General features: G+C 37.2%; 2 protein-coding genes across 3 annotated transcripts in view; one reads left to right on the plus strand and one right to left on the minus strand.

Moving 5' to 3' along the window:
• The first annotated feature begins 2,817 nt into the window (after positions 1–2,817).
• Positions 2,818–13,999, plus strand: GNPNAT1 (glucosamine-phosphate N-acetyltransferase 1). Its single transcript, XM_055435491.2, has 6 exons — positions 2,818–3,021; positions 8,688–8,855; positions 9,965–10,027; positions 11,190–11,317; positions 12,022–12,083; positions 13,489–13,999. Exons 2-6 carry the CDS (start codon positions 8,702–8,704, stop codon positions 13,634–13,636), a joined length of 555 nt encoding a protein of 184 aa, XP_055291466.1. The 5' UTR covers positions 2,818–3,021; positions 8,688–8,701; the 3' UTR covers positions 13,637–13,999.
• A 1,145-nt stretch (positions 14,000–15,144) lies between these two features.
• Positions 15,145–20,383, minus strand: part of STYX (serine/threonine/tyrosine interacting protein) — a 55,126-nt gene continuing 49,887 nt past the window's right edge. For both annotated transcript variants that reach the window (XM_088839907.1, XM_055435488.2), the window contains one exon: positions 15,145–19,672. In XM_088839907.1, the coding sequence (XP_088696033.1) occupies positions 19,599–19,672 (74 nt within the window). In that variant the 3' untranslated portion in view covers positions 15,145–19,598. The remainder of the gene's footprint in view (positions 19,673–20,383) is intronic.

Below are 20,383 nucleotides of genomic sequence, written 5' to 3' on the forward strand. Positions count from 1 at the left end.
GTGCTATGATTCATGGGGTCGCGGAAGAGTCGGACACGACTGAGCCACTGAACTGAACTGAACATTGAAGCTGAGGAGACTGGTGGCCTATAGTCCATAGGGTCACAAGAGTCGGACACAACTGAGCTACTGTCACGCGAGTGTATGTTTCTCGGTTTTTGTCTCATCACAACAAAGATTTGGAGTGACGGACATTAAAGCCCCCTCAGCGTGTCACAGCTCTCGGGTCTTGGACAGACCGTGTTATAGCTCTCAGGTCTCGAATGGACCATGTTATAGCTCTTAGACAAATCAGTGTTACAGCTCTATTTTATTTAGAAGATAGCAGGAAAAACCATCTTCAAGGCCTGAGGGACGGCACGTCAATCCAAAGAGGCGAAAACAAGAGTGCCCCAGCGCACGGGAGAGAGCGAGCGAGCTAGCTTTGGCTCCTCTTTTTATATGCTTTTTTCCCCTGAGCCTGTCCTTTGTAAATTGGGCCAGCCAGGAGTGTTGTTTGTTTTACCTGAGGTCCTCACTCCGGTCCTCGGATCTTATTTTGTTCTATTTTTGCGGGCTTTTCCCTTACCTGTCTTTTGGCCACCACCATTTTGGACTCCTTTTCCCTATTCTACCTACCTAACACGACTTAGCAAACACACACACACACACAACATAGGAAATGTGGAAAATTCTGAAAGAGATGGGAATACCAGACCAACTTATCTGCCTCCTGAGAAACCTGTATGCATGTCAAGAAGCAACAGTTAGAACCAGACATGGAACAATGGACTGGTTCAAAATTGAGAAAGGAATACGTCAAGGCTGTATATTGTCACCTTGCTTATTTAACTTATATGCAGAGTACATCATGAGAAACGCTGGGCTGGATGAAGCACAAGCTGGAATCAAGATTGCCGGAAGAAATATCAGTAACCTCAGATATGCAGATGACACCACCCTTATGGCAGAAAGCGAAGAGGAACTAAAGAGCCTCTTGATGAAAGTGAAAGAGGAGAGTGAAAAAGATGGCTTAAAACTCAACATTCAAAAAACAAAGATCATGGTATCCGGTCTCATCACTTCATGGCAAATAGATGGGGAAACAATGGAAACAGTGAGAGACTTTATTTTCTTGGGCTCAAAATCACTGCAGATGGTAACTGCAGCCATGAAAATAAAAGATGCTGGCTCCTTGGAAGAAAAGCTATGACAAACTTAGACTGTATTAAAAAGCAAAGACATTACTGTGCCGATAAAGGTCCATATATTCAAAACTATGGTTTTTCCAGTAGTCATGTATGGATGTAAGAGTTGGACCATTAAGAAGGCTGAGCACTGAAGATTTGATGCTTTTGAACTGCGGTGCTGGAGAAGACTCTTGAGAATCCCTTGGACTGCAAGGGTATCAAACCAGTCAATCCTAACGGAAATCAGTCGTGAATATTCATTGGAAGGACTGATGTTGAAGCTGAAGCTCCAATACTTTGGCCACATGATGGGAAGAGCCGACGCATTGGAAAAGACCCTGATTTCTGGGAAAGATTGAAGGCAGGAGATGGGGATGACCGAGGACGAGATGGTTGGATGGCATCAGCAACACAATGGGCATAAGTTTGCGCAAGCTCTGGGAGATGGTGAAGGACACGGAATCCTGGCGTGCTGCGTGGGGTCTCAAGGAGTCGGACATGACTGAGTGATTGAACAAGTGCCACCTAGGAAGCCCCCTTAAGATTTTGTTTATATCTTAATTGTTTTGCATACATGAAGGTAAAAACAAGGATGGATAGAGATATTTGAAGGTTTGAGAATACATCAATCAGAAAGAGTTATCTGAAATTTAAGTCTCACAAATAAGCAGAAAATGTTAATCCTTTGAACAGTAGTAAGAACAAAGTCAATAAATTGAAATTTATGGTACAAGACAAGGAAGAAGACCTACTGGCTATATAACTTTGGTTTTGTAAAGTAGTTAACATCTCTGAACTTGTTTCCCAATCTGTGAAATGAGGACACCTGCTAGTTAGGTAAGACGCTTGGGAGGTGGGAGGTCAGAGAATTCAGTTTTCTTATCCTAATCCAGGGTTTCTCAACTTTAGCAATACTGACATTCAGGCCAGGTCAGTTTGTTGTGGTGAACTGTTCTGTATACCGTAAAACATTTAGCCGCGTCCCTGACTTCTACCCGCATCACTCTCTATTATCATGTGAGACGCCAGTAACACTTCTCTCCCAGATTCAAGGTTGAAAATGACCACCCATTGTCAGCTTCCTTCTGGGAGGCAAAGTCGCTGCAGCTGAGTCACTGTCCTAACCGCCGTGTTCATCCAAAAAGGGTTTGAGCGGGAAATAAAACGTAGTCTTAGAGTAGAATGCAGGGGCTCCACCTCACAGAGGCAGGATCTGTGACTCAGAAAACGGGATGAGGAGCTTCGAGCCTCCAGTGAGTACCCGAAGTCCTAATCAATGAATGAATTGATTCTGAAGGAAAGGTGCAACAAGGGGCAAACAAGAGGGCAAGGCGCTGAGACTGTGGTCTCCGGATCAAAGATACACACCCTAGTCACCACTTACAGGGCTTAGCTGATTCCGAGGCAAGATTATTTTCCAGTTAAACCGAGACACCGAGGCCGTAGTGGGAGCCTGATGAGAGAGTGTGTGCGGGCAGAGATGAGGCGCGCCGGCCGGGTGGAGTCCCGGAGAAATCTCCACCGCACCCTGGCCCCGCCCCACGCGCTGACGTCAGCAGCAGGTCCCGCCTCCACTCCGCCCCGCCCCCCGGGTCTCGCCCCCGCCCCCTCCGCAGCCACCTCCCCCTGCCCTGCTCGCGGCCCTGCGTAAGCGGGCCGGGGCGGGCTGGAGGCGTCGGTGCTGCCACGTCTTGGCGGCTGCGAGCGCAGGGGCCGAGGTGCAGCGGGCTGTAGCGCGGGAGGCGGGAAGAGGTGGGGCTGGCTCAAGCCGGATCCGGATCCAGTGCAGTGTACCCGGGTGGGTGAGAATCCGTCGAGCCTGGAGAGGAGCGCAGACTGGTGACCTCTACGGGTGAGAGGGTCTCGGGGGTCGGGGGGAGAGATGGGGTCCGGACCGGATGCCCTGAGTGCGGGGTTGGGCCTGCCTTCAGGTTTATCAAACAGGTGTGACTGCTACCCCCGGGCGAGGCGAGCTAGGCCCGGGGAGGGGCGGGGGCAGATTCCGTTCGGGGATTCAGGCATTTATCTTCGCCAACTGGGTGCACATGGCGTAGAGGGCAGTTTGGAGCAAGTTGAGCGAACGCACGCCTGGAGCAGAGGTTAGGGATGGTGGCCAGTGGTCCAGCCATGCAGTAGGTGGCCTTAGCAAGGCGGGATCAGAGACTAGGGTGAAATTGACTCTTCGTTGGGCAGCTTTAACGTGGGGGATTGAGACAGCTGTTCAGTCTCTGCCGCCTTCGGTTTTAATGGGTTCCAACGCCGTTGGCCTCCCTGTTCCCCCGTTCCCTTCGGAGGAGCACCCCACGGCGGTCAGGAGTCACTTGAGGACCTGATTCTGCTCCGAAGATCACCTCCTGCACTGATTAAGTTGGGGTTTCACTGTGGGAAAGACGGACATCCTTTGTCTCTTCCAGGGGTTTCTACCCTCTAGAGACACTAAGTATTGTGACTTCTCTTACAGGAGCTAACATTTATATAAATCGAACTCTTAAAATGCCATACAAAACTGAAACGCTGCTAGTTTTGTTAGGATATGCACTCGCGAATGAATCCTAGAATGGATCTCAGGAAGTCATTTAGGTCAGTTTCACGATTCAGGATTCACTGACATTTTTAGAATAGGGAAGAGCGCTCCCAGTCTGGCACGATGATATAAAGATTGAGTATGGTACCGTAGGGCAAGAAAGACATCGGAGAATTTAAGATTCACTCACTGGCTATTACCTTGAGGTCAAGTCCCGAAAGCTCCACGTGCTCTAGCGTGCTCACGGACAGACTGGGAATAATGCTTCAATTATAGGGATCAAATAAACTAAAAAGAAAATTTTAAATTCTCAACTGAAGTGTAATTTTACAATTTAATATAGCCAGGCCTATTAAAATCATCAGTGAATGAAGTGTTCTTGCTGCTGCTGCTGCTGCTAAGTCACTTCAGTCGTGTCCGACTCTGTGTGACCCCATAGATGGAAGCCCACCAGGCTCCCCCGTCCCTGGGATTCTCCAGGCAAGAACACTGGAGTGGGTTGCCATTTCCTTCTCCAATGTGTGAAAGTGAAAAGTGAAAGTGAAGTCGCTCAGTCGGGTCCAACCCTTAGCGACCCCATGGACTGCAGCCTACCAGGCTGCTCCATCCATGGGATTTTCTAGGCAAGAGTACTGGAGTGGCTTGCCATTGCCTTCTCCGGAAGTGTTCTTAGGCTCAAACAAAATTCAAATTATTATTGAAATTGTTATGAAATGTATGTAGACAAACCCCAAAGTCTCAAACAGCACAAGGTCCCCCTTCCTGCTTTAACCGTGTACTAAAGTTAATACCGGAGAAGGCAATGGCAAGCCACTCCAGTACTCTTGCCTGGAAAATCCCATGGATGGAGCAGCCTGGTAGGCTGCAGTCCGTGGGGTCGCTAAGGGTTGGACACGACTGAGCGACTTCACTTTCACTTTTCACTTTCACACATTGGAGAGGGAAATGGCAACCCACTCCCGTGTTCTTGCCTGGAGAATCCCAGGGACGGGGGAGCCTGGTGGGCTTCCATCTATGGGGTCACACAGAGTCGGACACGACTGAAGTGACTTAGCAGCAGCAAAGCTAATACAGTAATGCTCCAAGAGCTCATGAGATATAAAGGCAAGTTTAGATTTGACCTTAGATTGTTTTTTAAATTTCTGTATCAACTTCTGAAACCTGCATTCCTATAGCTATTACTTGTTGCTCAGTTGTTTGTTCCTAGCAGCAGCTCATCCCCTTGTGTATAGCTCAGTAAAGATGGTGAGAAACCTGTTCAATTGTGTCCAAAGAACGGTCAACCAACTGTCGTGATCTTAGTAAAAATGAATTTGCTGTATGGTTTTTGTGGTATCAGTTGTGGTAGTTTGGAAATCTTTTCTTCTGGCTTTTCTGAATGACCTTCAGATAAGTCTTACACCATTCATTCACTAGCCATTTATTGTGCTTCAGTTCAGTCGCTCAGTCGTGGCCGACTCTTTGCGACCCCATGAATCACAGCACGCCTAGCTTAGGCATTATGGGCCTTTAAATGCATGTTTACCTCAGAAAAGGTTTTTGAGAAATTCTTAACGGTTAGGGTTCAGTTTTAAAAATTAATCTAAAATCTTCAAAGACCCCAATGAGGGAATTCCCTGGCAGTCCAGCAGTTAAAACTTGGTGCTTTCATTGCCATAGACCTGGGTTCGATCCCTGGTTGGAGAGCTAAGATCCCACAAGCAGCACACCCCTCACCCCCACCCCTGGCCCAAAAACCCCAAAACCCCAAATAAGGCTCCAGTGAAATGATGGAATTCGGCTTCAAATTCCTAATGTGGTACCTGGGGGCACTTTAAGATGCTGAAAATTATCTTTTGCAAACCAGATAAACTTAACAATTTTGCTGTTTTCTAAAATCTTTTGAAATTTAGTATCAAATAACATGTTACTGTAACTTGCTCAATATATTAATTGGACACCAACAGCATTTTACTACATGGGGACATAGTAAAATAAAAGAAGGTAACCTTAAGTATGGCTCTGTTTTGTAAAATAGCTCATATAAACATTGATATTAATTTTTGATTGCAATAAGAATATGGGTTCTTATTTCTATCCAGAATGCTTTAAGTATTTTAACTAGCCTGAAATTCTTATTTTCCAAATATAGGTTATGAGTGCTGCTTTGACTAAATTTTGTGTGTGTGTCAGTCACTCTGTCATGTACGACCCTGCAACCCATGGACTGTAGCCCGCCAGGCTCCTCTGTCCATGGGATTCTCCAGGCAAGAATACTGGAGTGGATTGCCATTCCCTTCTTCATAGGATCTTCCTGACCCAGGGATCGAACCCTGGTCTCCCACATTGCAGGGTGATTCTTTACCAACTGAGCCACAGGGGAAGCCCAAATGAAAGTGAAAGTGGCTCAGTCATGTCCAACTCTTTGGTACCCCATGGACTGTTTCCCCAGACCAGAGTACTGTTCCTTTCTCCAGGGGGTATTCCCAACCCAGGGATCGACCCCAGGTCTCCCACATTGCAGGCAGATTCTTTACCAGCTGAGCCACAAGGGAAGCCCAAGAATACTGTAGTGGGTAGCCCATCCCTTCTCCAGAGGATCTTCCCAACCCAGGAATTGAACTGGGGTTGCCTGCATTGCAGGTGGCTTCTTTACCAACTGAGTTATCAGGGAAGCCCCTTCTCTCAGATTACTCAAAAGCTTCAGGGGCCCAATTATCAGGGACATATACTAAAGTGCATGCACTAAAATTACTTATTAAAAAAACCTGTTTCAAATGAACCATGGGTGTGTGCTCAGTCACTTCAGTCATGTCTAACTACAGTCCATGGGATTTTCCTGGCAAGAATACTGGAGTGGGTTGCCATGCCCCCTTCAGAGTTTATTTCTGACCCAGGGATCAAACCCAAGTCTCCTGCATCTCCTGCTTTGCAGGTGGATTCTTTACTGCTGAGCCACCGAGGAAGTCTCCAAATAAACCAGAAGCTGGTTAAATTTTATGAATGATTGCTTTAATCATCACAATTTCCTTTCCTTGCTGTTCTTAGGTCCAAGCGTAGTGTTTAGAGCAAGTTTTTTCTTCCTTTCCAAGAATGTTTTCAGTTTAACATATGCATAACCTTTTTGTAGCTGCTGTACCCCTGCAGTGTGACTCATGAATTAATTTAAAAGTGAAAAAACACAAATATATAAAAAGTTAGAAAAGTTAACATGAACATATAAAAAATAAATTTTAAGTTAGTAGCTAAATTATATCTTGTTGAGCATGTATAATGTGCAAGGCACTGTTAGGTGTTTATATACACTAAGCCATTTCTTCAAGTTTCATCTCCATTTTACAAATGGAGAAACAGTTTGTTTAATTTACATAGCTATGATCAGACAGTTGACATCTAAATATCAGGTCTGACTCTAGAGCTTGTGGTCGTTCCTTGTCTAGGTTTCAATCTCGGCTTTGCTATTATAATTTTGTGACCTTGGGCAAGTTACTTGTCTACACCTGCATTTCCTCATCTGTTAACATGGAGATAATTATCATCTGTACTCTAGGATTGTTACAGTGAGTCAGTAATGTCTAAAGTTCTTTGAACAATGCCTGGTACGTAATAAGTGCTGAACAAATAATAACTTCTATTATTACACCACACTACCTTCCCAAAGCCTCTGCTAGATTGCAGTATTCCCTATATAGTTAGATCGGGTTATGCAATGTAATCTACCTTTATGGAAAAGATAAAAATAGTTGCCCTCAGACATACTGTGATTTATGAAATAGAGAACATCTGGAAGTTGGGTTACTGGGGGAAGTTATTCTGTTATTAAGTGGACTTTCATTGTTTCCTGTATTGCTTTCTTGTTTTATGGTAGTACATTATGCATATACATAGATAGATTTGTCTTTAAATTGTGTCAAAGAACTAGAGGCAGGTATCAAATAGAATACAGTTGACCCTTAATAAGATGGATTTGAACTCTAAGGATCCACTTACCCACAGAGTTTTTTCGGTATTACAGTACTACACATTTCAAAGTAGGCTGAATCCCCCATTACAGAACCAGAGATATGGAGGGTGGAGTACAAGTTATATGCAAATTTTCTGCTGTGTATTTTTGACAGCGTGGAGGATTGGCACCCTAAACCTGTGCTGTTCAAGGATCAACTCTGGTTTCTTTAACTGGGTGTGGTGTTAGAAATGAGTTTAGTGTTACCATACAGTCTCCTAGTAATTGGAAGACCATTTCCTCCAGCAACTCTCTTCTACAGAAGTGTGCCCACCCATTTCTATGCTTCATGTTTTTCATTCTAGCATTATAGCTTTCATTTAGTTTTAGTTTTATTAAGACTACACCTAATAAGAACCTGACCATTTCTGAATGTTCAAAAAAGAGAGAAAAATGCCGTAATTGATCATTTTTCAATAGCATGAAAAACAACAGGCTATTCTCAAAGAGCTGCCTAGATGCAGCTGAGCAACTTCTAGATTTTTAGAAAACCTGCTATGAAAACAAAATCCAATAGATACTTAGTGTGAATTTATCATAGCTGAGACCAAATGTTCCAGTGAGTGCAGAGAATCTTCTGTTCATGGTTCATATTTTTAAGTTACATGCCCAGTAGTCTTCCTTAGTATCAGATAAAAGCAACAAATTATTCCTTAATCCAATAATGTTTAAAAAAAAAAAGTCATTTAAAAGTCAGCTATTCAAAATGCTACGCTAGTAGCACTGGCCCATAGGAAAAAATGTTTTAAAAGTCCTGTTAGAAAAATGGAGTTTAAAAGTGTAAACTTCTAAATTTAGTCATTCATTTACTATATGATACAATTTCTGAGTTTTCTATATAGCTCTAGCTGTGGCATTTGATGTTACATTCAGGATAGACTAAAATAAGTATCTTGCATACCTGTTAAAGAGTTTTCTAAGTGCTGTTTATTTTTATTAAAAAATTGACGATCTTGCCAATCAAAAATTATAGATTAAATAAAATGCCTTAACATTTAAAATTTTATTTTAGATCTTACTGCAAAGATGAAACCTGATGAAACTCCTATGTTTGACCCAAGTCTACTTAAAGAAGTGGACTGGAGTCAGAATACAGCTACATTTTCTCCAGCCATTTCCCCAACACATCCTGGAGAAGGTTTGGTTTTGAGGCCTCTTTGTACTGCTGATTTAAACAGAGGTATGGGCTCAGTTTACAAATGCTAGTTAGATTTATAGTTAGCGTACTGTTTTTTCCACATACATGATGATGCTGATAATTTTTAAAAATATTTGACTTTCATGTTTTTTTTTGTGCTTAAATTTTCAAGTGACTGAGAACTTAATTACAATGTGTATAGACCAGATATTACTGTACAACAGTACTGTATTACACCATTTCAAATGACTTATATACAACAGTGCTCCTTCCTAATTAAGCACCCAAAAGGGGGAAATTACCTTGAATAATGACACAAAAGTAAGAATCTTCTCTAAGAAACTGGATGGAGAATGAGAATGAAGATAATTTGCCGCGGATAGTTGCAATAGGTTTTGTCTACATGTATTCCTTTTTCTAATATCTAAATTCTCCAAAATAATATCCTTAAATTTCAGTAATCAAAAATCAACTTTTTACAGTTTCCTTTTTTGACAGGAAATCTTATTTTGGTCAAATCAGTTCTTCAGTATATAAATTAAGATTCCCAAAGTTCTATGCTGTTCATATTAACATAACATTAATCAGGAATCTTTAAAAACACTATCGTCTCAACAATGTTATATTTTACAAATAATATCATATTTGGTCATAATGAGAATCTTGCATTTTTAAGTAAAACCAAAGCACGTATTTGGGAAAATTTGACATCCCTTACATTGAATCTACTGCAAATTACATTTAAAACTGTATATGCTGGTTCTATAATACTGAGTCTTAAGGTCAGCTGCTGCTGCTGCCAAGTCGGTTCAGTTGTGTCCGACTCTTAGCGACCCCATGGACTGCAGCCTACCAGGCTCCTCCGTCCATGGGATTTTCCAGGTAAGAGTACTGGAGTGGGTTGCCACTGCCTTCTCTATAAGGTCAGCACTATTCCAAAAATGTTATGCAGGCAAAAACATTGGTAAAACCTATTATTGTTTTACATATTGATTATATAGAAAGAATGGGTTTGTTTAATCTTTTAAAATAATTTAAGAATGGTTCATTACAGAAAGTTTTGAAAAAATAATGCCCAGCAGCTTGACACATTGCTTCTTTTAATATATATTTGCTCTTCTCATGACTTGAAATCTGTTTTTCAAAACTAGGTTTTTTTAAGGTACTAGGTCAGCTGACAGAGACTGGAGTTGTCAACCCAGAACAATTTATGAGTAAGTCCTACAGCCTCTTTTTCCTGAAGAAAAAGAAGCGAAAACAAGATTTTATTTTTGTTTGAAGCTCTGTTCAGTGTCTACTTGTATTTTTGTTCAAATAGCTGGAAAGTATTCAAATAACAAATTAGCTTTTATTTAAGTGTTTAATGTGGCCAATCTATTCTAGAATCCAAAAGTAACTACTACCATGCTTTGCAAAATACCTGGCTATTTTGAGATAATTACTATAGCATAGAACCTGGGTGGCAGTTTTAAAGATTTTTATTATAGTATTTCCCTTTCATGTAGTTAGGTTATTTCACAGAAATTCCATCGTCAAAAAATGTAATAAAAATATGTGAAGATAGAAATCCAGAGGGGTCAATTGACTTACCCAAAATCAGAGGTAGTTGTCGGTAAGGAAAAAACCACAACCTTCCTGACTCCATCGGTACTCTTAACACTGTCTTCCTATGTTCTTCATTTTCTTCAATAGGTAATTTTATTTTGTACTCTATATGACCCTCTTGAAATGAAGGTTATTATTTTCTGATTCTGTTTTCCTTCTTTGAATCTATTTCTTCCCATTTCAAACCCATTACTAGAATACAACTGTGGAAATAAACAGTATTTTAATACTCGGGCTCAGTTTTTATTCCTAAATTCTTCTTTGCGGGAATATTAGACGAGAAATCATGTTATTTCATCAATATCAGTCAGTTTGAGGGGAAGGTATTTATTTCATTTTTCTTCCTATTTGCTATGCGGCTTTGGGAAAATTACTGGGAAATGGAGACTTATTTATCTATTTCACAGGGTGCTTTCAAAGCAAACAAAAAAGATGATTCTATTTCTAAAACAGGTCATGTAATCATGAAACACTTGGGATCACAAGAGGAAAATTGAAAACTACTTTGTCAGATTATAAAATAGCTACATTAGTCTTTATTCCGCTAGCAGATCTTTTAAATGTATGGACTATGTTCTAGTCAGTACTGACTGCTGATGTTTCAAATACATGGTCATGCTTAATAACAGACATTTTCTCTAGACACAAAGTTGTAAATTAGTGAGGTAAAATAGCTTTAAATATTCATAAAATTATTTCGGCTAATTCTAGTATTTTTGGGGGGGCACTTAAGTTTAATGTCTATATAACACTCTTTTCCAATTTCCACAGAATCTTTTGAGCACATGAAGAAATCTGGGGATTACTATGTTACAGTTGTGGAAGATGTAACGTTAGGCCAGATAGTTGCTACAGCAACTCTGATAATAGAACATAAATTCATCCATTCCTGTGCTAAGGTATGTGTTCACATTAATGCTTATGAGTAAAATGGATATCAACTTCGAGTTTCCATCAGACAAGTCTGTTTTCCCACTGCTTTTTACTGCAAAATGAGAGAGCAAAATATTGCCTGGAATCACTTAGTCATTTTCCCGAGACAGAAAATGTTATTAATATGAATGTTTGCTAAAAATTGTTCTGTAAGGTGTTAGAATTGGTATAGACGTAGAGAAATCAAGTCAGCATTGTGGAATTTAGCAGTAATGTTTGGAATCACTAATGCTAATTTTTTTCAAAAGTGATACTTGGAGTGTACTACATTAACACAAATTCCCATCAGTTTCCCAGTGGTAAAGGGTTCAGAATAATATGTTCTAATCATGACCCTTCTAATGCCTGTAGAGTCCCTTCACTCCTCATGATTCACATGAAATAAATTGCTTTTAAGCTGGAATAGGGTAATGGATGTAGTACCTTAATAACAAGATTACATTTTGGTGATGTGAATTCTATTTGTTTTAAAACAAGATGGTTCAGGATATAGACGAATTAGGCCACAAATTGATTCACTGTATTATTTCCTCTATAAGTTAAAAAAAAATAGCAATTTTTGAAGTTGAGGTTTATAAAACATTTATTTATCAATGAAGTCTTACCATCATTTGTTGATTTAACTAAAAACAAAACCTACATGCTTATTTATTATTGTAAATATTTTCAGAGAGGACGAGTAGAAGATGTTGTTGTTAGTGATGAATGCAGAGGAAAGCAGCTTGGCAAATTGTAAGTAGGCAGAAACAAGGTAACCCTGGATAAAGTAGCTACTCCCCGTGTTTCAGTTTACATTTTCTTGCCAAGATACTTGTTTAAAATGTTTTCCTGTTTGAGGTATGAACCCATTCTCACTCTATAGCTTAAGACTGAATTTAACGAAAAGTATTTTTATATATAATTGTTATGATAAAGTTTGGAAATTGGAACTGCACTGTTTAAACAGCCAACACCTTAAAGTTACTAACTTTTTTAATAGTAGTACTTTTTCATATTACTAGGAAGAAGAAACTTTTGGTGAGTCAAGTAATTTGTCTATCATATTTAAAAACAAAGGACATATTCTTAATCATATGACTTTTAGAACCATATACTGAACCGGCCTTCACTGTATAATCCTCTATACAGTTTCTTAGGTTAGAATTTGCTTTTTAATATTTTCTGAGTTTTAAGGAATTCACTCAGTAAATATTAAGCACATGTGCTAGATACTATTCAAAGTATTTGAATAAGTATTTGAACAAAACAGACCAATTTCTAATATTTCTAGTGCACATCACTTAGCCATATCTTTTATAATTGTGTAACTTCAAGCAAGAGTTTCCGTCTTCAGAATGATGAGGTTCTTTTCTATCTGGGCAACATGAGAAATTCCTAGTTTTCTCTCCTTAAGGCAGTTAGAATCACATTTTTATACTTGGTTTGGATTCTTTAAGGATTTATAAGGATGTATATGTTTTTGTTTCCACTTCATATTAATTAGACTAAATCCATAGGTAACCTTATACATTCTTTCACAGATATTTCAGTTCAGTCCAGTCGCTCAGTTGTGTCCAGCTCTTTGCGACCCCATGAATCACAGCACGCCAGGCCTCCCTGTCCATCACCAACTCCCGGAGTTCACTCAAACTCATGTCCATCGAGTTGGTGATGCACAGATATTTAGGTAGCTTTAAAAAGGATAAAGAACAAAGCAATTATTTACCCACTTTATGTGGGAATGTTGACTGAATAGTTTTGACTATTCAACATCGACTAAATAGTTTGAATAGAATTTAGATACAAAGACTAATTTTGGCCATATTTTTTAAAAGGTTGCCAGTCTTTGGTGTTAACATTAACTTTAAAATCTACTTGTAAAGAGGGTTTGGGTGAGTTTTCTGTTTAATAATAGACTAGAGATTACTACATAAAGTATATTTGGAACAAAATAAAATACTTGGGTGATTTAAATGCTTTATATATTTGTAACTTGAATTTTAAATGAATATAGTGGGAAAGGCCATGATAAACCTAATTGTAATATAAACTTGAAGTTTTGTAAAATATTCACTCACAGTGTTACTCACAGTGTTAATATCCTTTTTTATTAACAAATGCTCTCTGCCTCTCCCCCCAACCCTTTTCAAAATTTCAGGTTATTATCAACCCTTACTTTACTAAGCAAGAAGCTGAACTGTTATAAGATTACCCTGGAATGTCTACCACAAAATGTTGGTTTCTATAAAAAATTTGGATATACAGTATCTGAAGAAAACTACATGTGTCGGAGGTTTCTAAATTAAAATCTTTTAAGAAAGACATCTATCAAAGGAGCTGATGCAGCAAGGCCATACTCTCTTCCTTGAGTTAAAATATTTTGTTGCTGCGACCAGGTGACCTCCATAAATACTGGATTGGAAAAAACATTGTGATACAAGTATAATGACCCTTAGACGATTACTTTGGGCTGGTGGGACACGCTGAGTTTAGACTACAAATGAAATTATTAAGGGGATGATTTTTAACCAAAGGAGTATATTTTTAACTTAAATCTTTTCTTGCATTGTATTTTTCTAAAGTTTGGCTTCATTTCTTAGTGGTCAGAGTATAGGTAGTAAGGAGTTATGTGTCTGCTATCTGTACTGCTCATTAAAAGAAAAAAAGCATACAGTGAGTAAGATTGTTTCTTATCACATTCATAAAATTAATATTTTTGTTTCAAAGAAATATATCTAAGTATCACTTAAGGGTGTGTCATTTCACATATGTTACATGAAATTGGATGTTAGATATAACTAAATGTAGTACAGTCCAACATTTGCTGATCCTAATACTGTACTGGCAGACAACCTGGTGAGCCTTTAAAAGAAGTAGAAATGAAGATTAACTTATAAAATGTGACAGTAATATAATAATTATTCATTTGTTTAAATATCTAAGAGAAATATAAGGTACTTTTTAACAGTGAGTAAATCCTGGTATATTATATATTTCTAACCTTATTTCTCATCTTTCCATGGGCTGTCCAAAGCCTATCTTCTAACATTTTTATGAAAAATGGATTACAAAGTTGTGGAACATTTTAAAATATATCATACTACATTTATTACATTCTTAAAATGTTGATGGAAGCTTTTCTATTTAATGTGACTATAATGGTACTATTATTCTGGTCACTATCCTATTTTGATTTTAATTTTTTTTTAAGTTGAAATAAGAATTAGATACTTCACTACTGGTTCTAATCTTCTGCATTCCATGTTACATTAAACCTGTTCATATGAATAATTTTGTTAGAATCCTAATGTTTTCTGTGCTTTTCTTGTCTATTGAAATTATTAGGTCAAGTCAGGATTAGTAAAATTTTAATTTTGTGTAGTCTTTGTAAAAGGAGCATAGAAAGTAAAAACCACCTGTTTCTCTTCCTGTTGACCCACACCTGCTTCAACTAGATTTCAGATTTCCCTCCATGCAGTAAAGCTAGTTAACTTTCTAAATAATAGAAATTCTTCACCAACAGAGGGTGTGCTACTTACCTGCTGGTGACCTAGGCAGATGAATTGGTGTGTCCCTAGTGAAAGCAACAAAACTAAAATTTGCTTTTTTAAGAAAAAGTACTATAACCTTGGTAACAGTAGCTTTATTAGGTATATCCTGGTAATTAAAAACCCATGTTAAAAAATAAACCTAATAGAAACTTCTCTGGTGGTCCAGTGGTTGAGATTCCTTGCTTCCTGTACAGGGGGCATGGGTTTGATCCCTGGTTGGGGAACCAAGATCCCTGCATGGCCGGGGAGGAGGGGAACCCTAATAAAAGGCAAAATTAAATGTTTTATTACATTTCTTACCACTAAACAATGTGAAGTAAAACTATAAGGTGGCTATTTCAATAAATCCCTTTAAATAATGTTCTTACAGTCTTATCTTAAATTACCCCCACAGGAAACAAAAGTTGTAGGTAAGGTATAACACATAAAAATTGTGTCACTGAGGAAACTGATGATCTGCATTTAGCTTTAGTTAACCAGAGAAGCTTGATTTTACTAAGGCATCCTGTGGGTAAACTTGAGTATGAAAAAAATTGCATAGATACATTTCAGTAATACATTTTTGAGTACTCTTCACTTTTGAAAAGGTATAATGAAGTGGCAGTTGTGATTTTTATTTTGCTCCATGTGTTTTATATATTTGTATTTTACTGACTAAAATGCACATCTTTTTTTACATGGAACATTTGGAAATCTGGATGCATTTTATGATCAATGGCCTGTCATGATTTATTCAGCAATATTTTTGCCTTTTAGCGGGATCAAAAAGATGGTGTAGTGATGCTGATAATGACATCTCAGATTTGATGAAGAATATTATGTAGGTAGGCTAACAAGGGGAAAACCAAAAGCAAGAAATATTTTTTAAAATGAGCTGGAAGCTGTTCTACAAATGGCCTTACCTCTTCCTTCAGACACGAATTCCCTCACTTTCAACTCCAAACTTGTTCAAATAATCATTAAAAAATATTGAGCCTAAACTTGGGACTTCCCTGTACAGACCATAATTTTTATGTGTGTAATCACAATGTTTTAGAAAATACCCTTAAGTGCTTCTCAGTATCCAACGTTCATTTGTCCTTCAGATTTAATCTGTGTGCGGGATTAAAACTAGGTTACTTTTACCTAGAAGACAACAATCTAAGTAAAGCGGTTATGGCATAAGCAGTATAAATGAACTTTTCAATCTTTTTTGAGGTATAATGGCACAACAGTTTTAATACAACCACCAATCTTCACAAAATAATTTTAATACTTTGTGCCTGAGCTAGCAGCATCTTGCACTGTGACATTCCTATACATACATAATAAGCATTTTATCCAAGTACAAATGTTAAAAGCAGAGTAACTTAAGCAATTGTCTATACAAAGGTAAATAGACACTGTAGGTTATTTTTCTTCTTGAATCATTTTTGCTGCATAGTAAATTGCAATTACATGTCAGTATAATGTTACTGATCTATAGAATACACTTTGAACTGTGAGGTATGGCAACTCCCTATGAGAGAGAGCTAACATGTAAACCTGAATATTTTGAGTGATTTTTTTTTTTAGCTGCCATGGATGGGTAAGACAAAAAAAATCCAGCATTCAAAGACCCTAGGAACTTATTTTTCTAATAAATAAAAAAAATAAAATCTTTTAGTAATTTTCAGCTATTTCCTATCATTTTCTTACTGGAGCACTGATGAATGGACAAAAATATTGAGGTGAAGCTAAATCTGTTATGGAATTATGGATTAAACAGTTATTTGGAAAAAAAAAGAAATCCGCCAGGTAACTGCTCATTTACTTTACATCAAGTTGAGATTCTGATATATATCTCTATTTATGCATCCCAACTTTATAATTCAAGATTGCAGTTAAATACTTCTAAATTCACTTAAATTACCATGGTAATAAGACAATTAGAAACCTTATATTTTCTTTAAAAGGACATGCTTAACATTTTCTGACATTACTTCTAAACTCAGATGAAGCACAAAATCCTCCCAAAACAAATATACTGCTCTGAAAGTTAAGTGGTTGAGAGTTGGTAGCAAAAGCTATCATGGTTTAACACTTCCACCACAGAATAGATACAAATAAACAAAGGTAACTGCTCTTTATACATCTGATACGAAAGTAACACAGACCAATGGACTGAAATTACAATGTGAGAATACTGCCATTCTAGTTGAATATTTTCAATATTTAAGTTTCATACTTTCAAAATGGACAATAAAGCAGTTCTATGTTCTGATGTGATATCATTTTAAATTCTGTGCCCAGATTAATATTTAATGCTTTTAATTGGGTGCTGAGTCACTCATATATTATTCAAATATTCTAGAAAATAAATCATGATTGGTTAAATGTACCATAATTAGCTATCACAAAACATCAGAGGAAACAGAGGAATTATAGAAACAGAACCAAATAAAAAGAATAGGAAGAGCTACCAGAAGAACCAGCTGAACACTGGATGGAAGAATATACTCAAACTTGCAGTGTTCTTATATGAAAGAAAAAATAAACTTTTTGTCCATAATAATTTGTACTCAAGAAGATGAAGTCCCTTTTTCTAGTGTCTGTGAGAGTCTCAGTGCTGGGCAGGCACTTCAGTGACAACATAAAAATTACAGTGATTAAAAAAAGCGGAAAATTACCAAATATAATTCAATAACCAAACCTGTATTCTTGGCCAGATTATTAGAGAGGATATGTATATTTAAGAAATTAATTTAGAAAATCTTAACTGCCTCATTTTTAAAACCTAAATAGACTATTATAAAGATTCTTTTAAGCAGTTTTTGTGGAAGGAGCATCATAGATTATTAGTTTGCAAAAGAGGTCTTTGCTGACCTACCCAGTAGTAATCTATATACAGTAAAGCTGTGTTATCTGGCACTTTACCAACTGGAATTTCTGAACACTCAATGCAAATCTTGACTATACTAGACCACCACACCCTATGATACAACACACCAATCATACAACAGAATACAAGACCTCAAGGGATTGACAATATGCTGTTTTTAGGGTGGTAAAATAGGGGAAGGGAAATCAGAAGAAAACCACCTGGGTCAACAGAATCCTAATGCTTAATTAACAAAGCAGTTTTGATTCACTTCCACTCTCTTGCTATGCTGGATAAAAAAAACTTTTACTGTATTATTTCACCTTAGGGAGGAAAGCAAAGTAGCTAAGTTGGTATAATAGGTTACCTTATGTGGTACCTCTTGGTACCAAAAGAAGGTATGGAAATCACTCTCATCAGTAAAGCACCTCAAGAGAGGACTGAGAAAAATGAGATACAAAGGAGTTTCAGTTGTGCTACACTAAATCATCGATTATAAAAAGTTAAAATATTCCTTCCCAACATCATACTTAAAATAGCAAAAATGTTTTTTTAAGAACAATTTTTATATGTATAAATAAAAACATGGAGAACCTAGGATCCATAAAGTGACTTTGCTAATGCAAATTATGGGGGAAATTTGGATTAACTCAATGTAAAGAACTGATTACAACACTAATTAATTTGTATACACTGAAGTCTTCCACAATCACTTTTCTACAAAAAATGCATCCTCAAAGAAAAGTTACTGTCTGAGCCAGAACAATCTCACAGAATCATTAAGACAACATAAAATGAAGGAGTAAATGTTCCATATTCCAAATAATTTACTCAGGTTTCTTCAAGCCTTAAGACTTTCAGTTTAATTTATGGTTAAAAAAATTATAGAAAAATGTTCAAAACTTTTCACTGTTCTACATACTAATTTAGAGGTCATGAGGATTTATTTTTTTCTAATGAGGCAAGGCACTTTTCTTTTTTGGGCTTTGTTTAGGAAAAATAGTGCTACATTGGTTTATTATATTTAGAACCATTTTGGACGAAGAAAAAATGGGCTACACGACTCTGAAAAGAAGAAACAGAGCATTTGGCTTTTAAGAACGCTAAAGGAAAGTCACTTGAAAGTTTAAAACTCTCCTTGTATTTGTGAACATCTGGTATTATAAAGCAAACATTTTCCTTTGTTCATTAAACTTTTTCTTTCTACAGAATAAAATTAGGAAGGAACAGGAAAGGAAGCAATACTTGGATCATGTTAAAATAAGGACAGTTGGCTGATGTCATGATTTAAAGATTATTAATAAGGGATCAAAAAGTTTAAGAAATTAAAAGATAATTAAACTACTGAATTATACTAAAAGGGAAATGTGGCAGATTCCTACATTTGTTAATGTTTCTGTAAGAGGCTCCATCATAAAATTGAACTGTAAAATTATTTTAAAAATGTAATATGTAGAACATAAAATGAATTTTTAGCAAACTTTAGGAAATTCTTTTGTTATAAATTACCCAGATTTTATAAACAAATCCCCCCTAACTTGCATTTTGTTTAAAGTAACAACTTTATATCATACAAATAAATTTCAAGTATGAAAAGTGCATTATTGCAATAATACCTCTTTACAAGTCCAAAATTCTTGGTTTATAATAGAACTGTAAAGAATTAAAAAAAGAAAAAAGGAGTAAAACCATCAGTGCCATCTATTGCAGAAGTCCAACAGCTTAAAATGTTGCTCAACAAGTCGCAGAGAAACACATCTGGAAGCAACATATAATTGAAAAGAAACTACTTGGGTTTTTACCATTTTACATTATTACTGTCTGTAGTATTTTTCTCCTCAAATAGAAATTCACATCCTCTATAATGGTGCTCTTGAATCAGCCATTCTGTGCAGCTGCCACTTGCATGTTTCCAAAATCATCTTCTTCTTCATGTGTTCTCTTCAAACTGCCTAAAAGTTATTGCATGAACATAACATATGGCATAATGGGAACTTAAATTCATTCATTAGAATGTTACAGCTAGGAAAGGCTTCATTTTTCATGAAATGTTATCATATATATGACAATGAAAATTTCATGACTGAATTTTTAGTAAACCTTTGTACTGATAAATACTTTTGTTACAAATTACCCGAAGAACTTTATATCTTCGTGACATTTTCCTTCTTAATAATTATTAAGGTATTTTATATAATGAACATTAATTTTAAAAATAATGGTTCATAAATGTTTGGTTACCATTTTCTAGGCATCATAAATATGTGACTCAGAACGTATTATTTATGGACTTCATATAACTTTATGAAGTTATAATTTTATTTTGTAGATGTAATTATCCTTTTGCTTTCACAGATGCTGTGAAAAATGTTTTTTCCAGTGAAATTGATTGTTACCAACAAGTGTAGAATTGGAAGGAAGGGATGTAGCAGATAAGAGATTTTCTTTTATCTACTCCTTATATCACAGTCTGCTTGTACAGAAATTTCCCACACAAAGTACGTGTGGGATTGTAAATGCCCAACAATCATAATCAAGAAATTTGAGTCTCAATGGAGGAAAACTTTAGGGAACAACTGAACTGGTAAAGGTTTGCTGCGTTATCTGCCAAATAATTACATCACTAAGAGTCAGACACGACTGAGCGACTGTACTGAACTGAA

The sequence above is a fragment of the Moschus berezovskii genome, chromosome 9 (genome assembly GCF_049115385.1).
Source record: "Moschus berezovskii isolate FMDL1 chromosome 9, NW_MosBer_1.0, whole genome shotgun sequence".
NCBI classification, from domain to species: Eukaryota; Metazoa; Chordata; class Mammalia; order Artiodactyla; family Moschidae; genus Moschus; species Moschus berezovskii.

Coding starts and splice junctions, on each gene's coding strand:
- GNPNAT1 (XM_055435491.2), top strand. CDS start 8,702: ATGAAACCTGATGAAACTCCTATGTTTGACCCAAGTCTACTTAAAGAA. Junction 8,856..9,964: donor TACTGCTGATTTAAACAGAG/GTATGGGCTCAG, acceptor TTTCAAAACTAG/GTTTTTTTAAGGTACTAGGT. Junction 11,318..12,021: donor TCATCCATTCCTGTGCTAAG/GTATGTGTTCAC, acceptor AAATATTTTCAG/AGAGGACGAGTAGAAGATGT.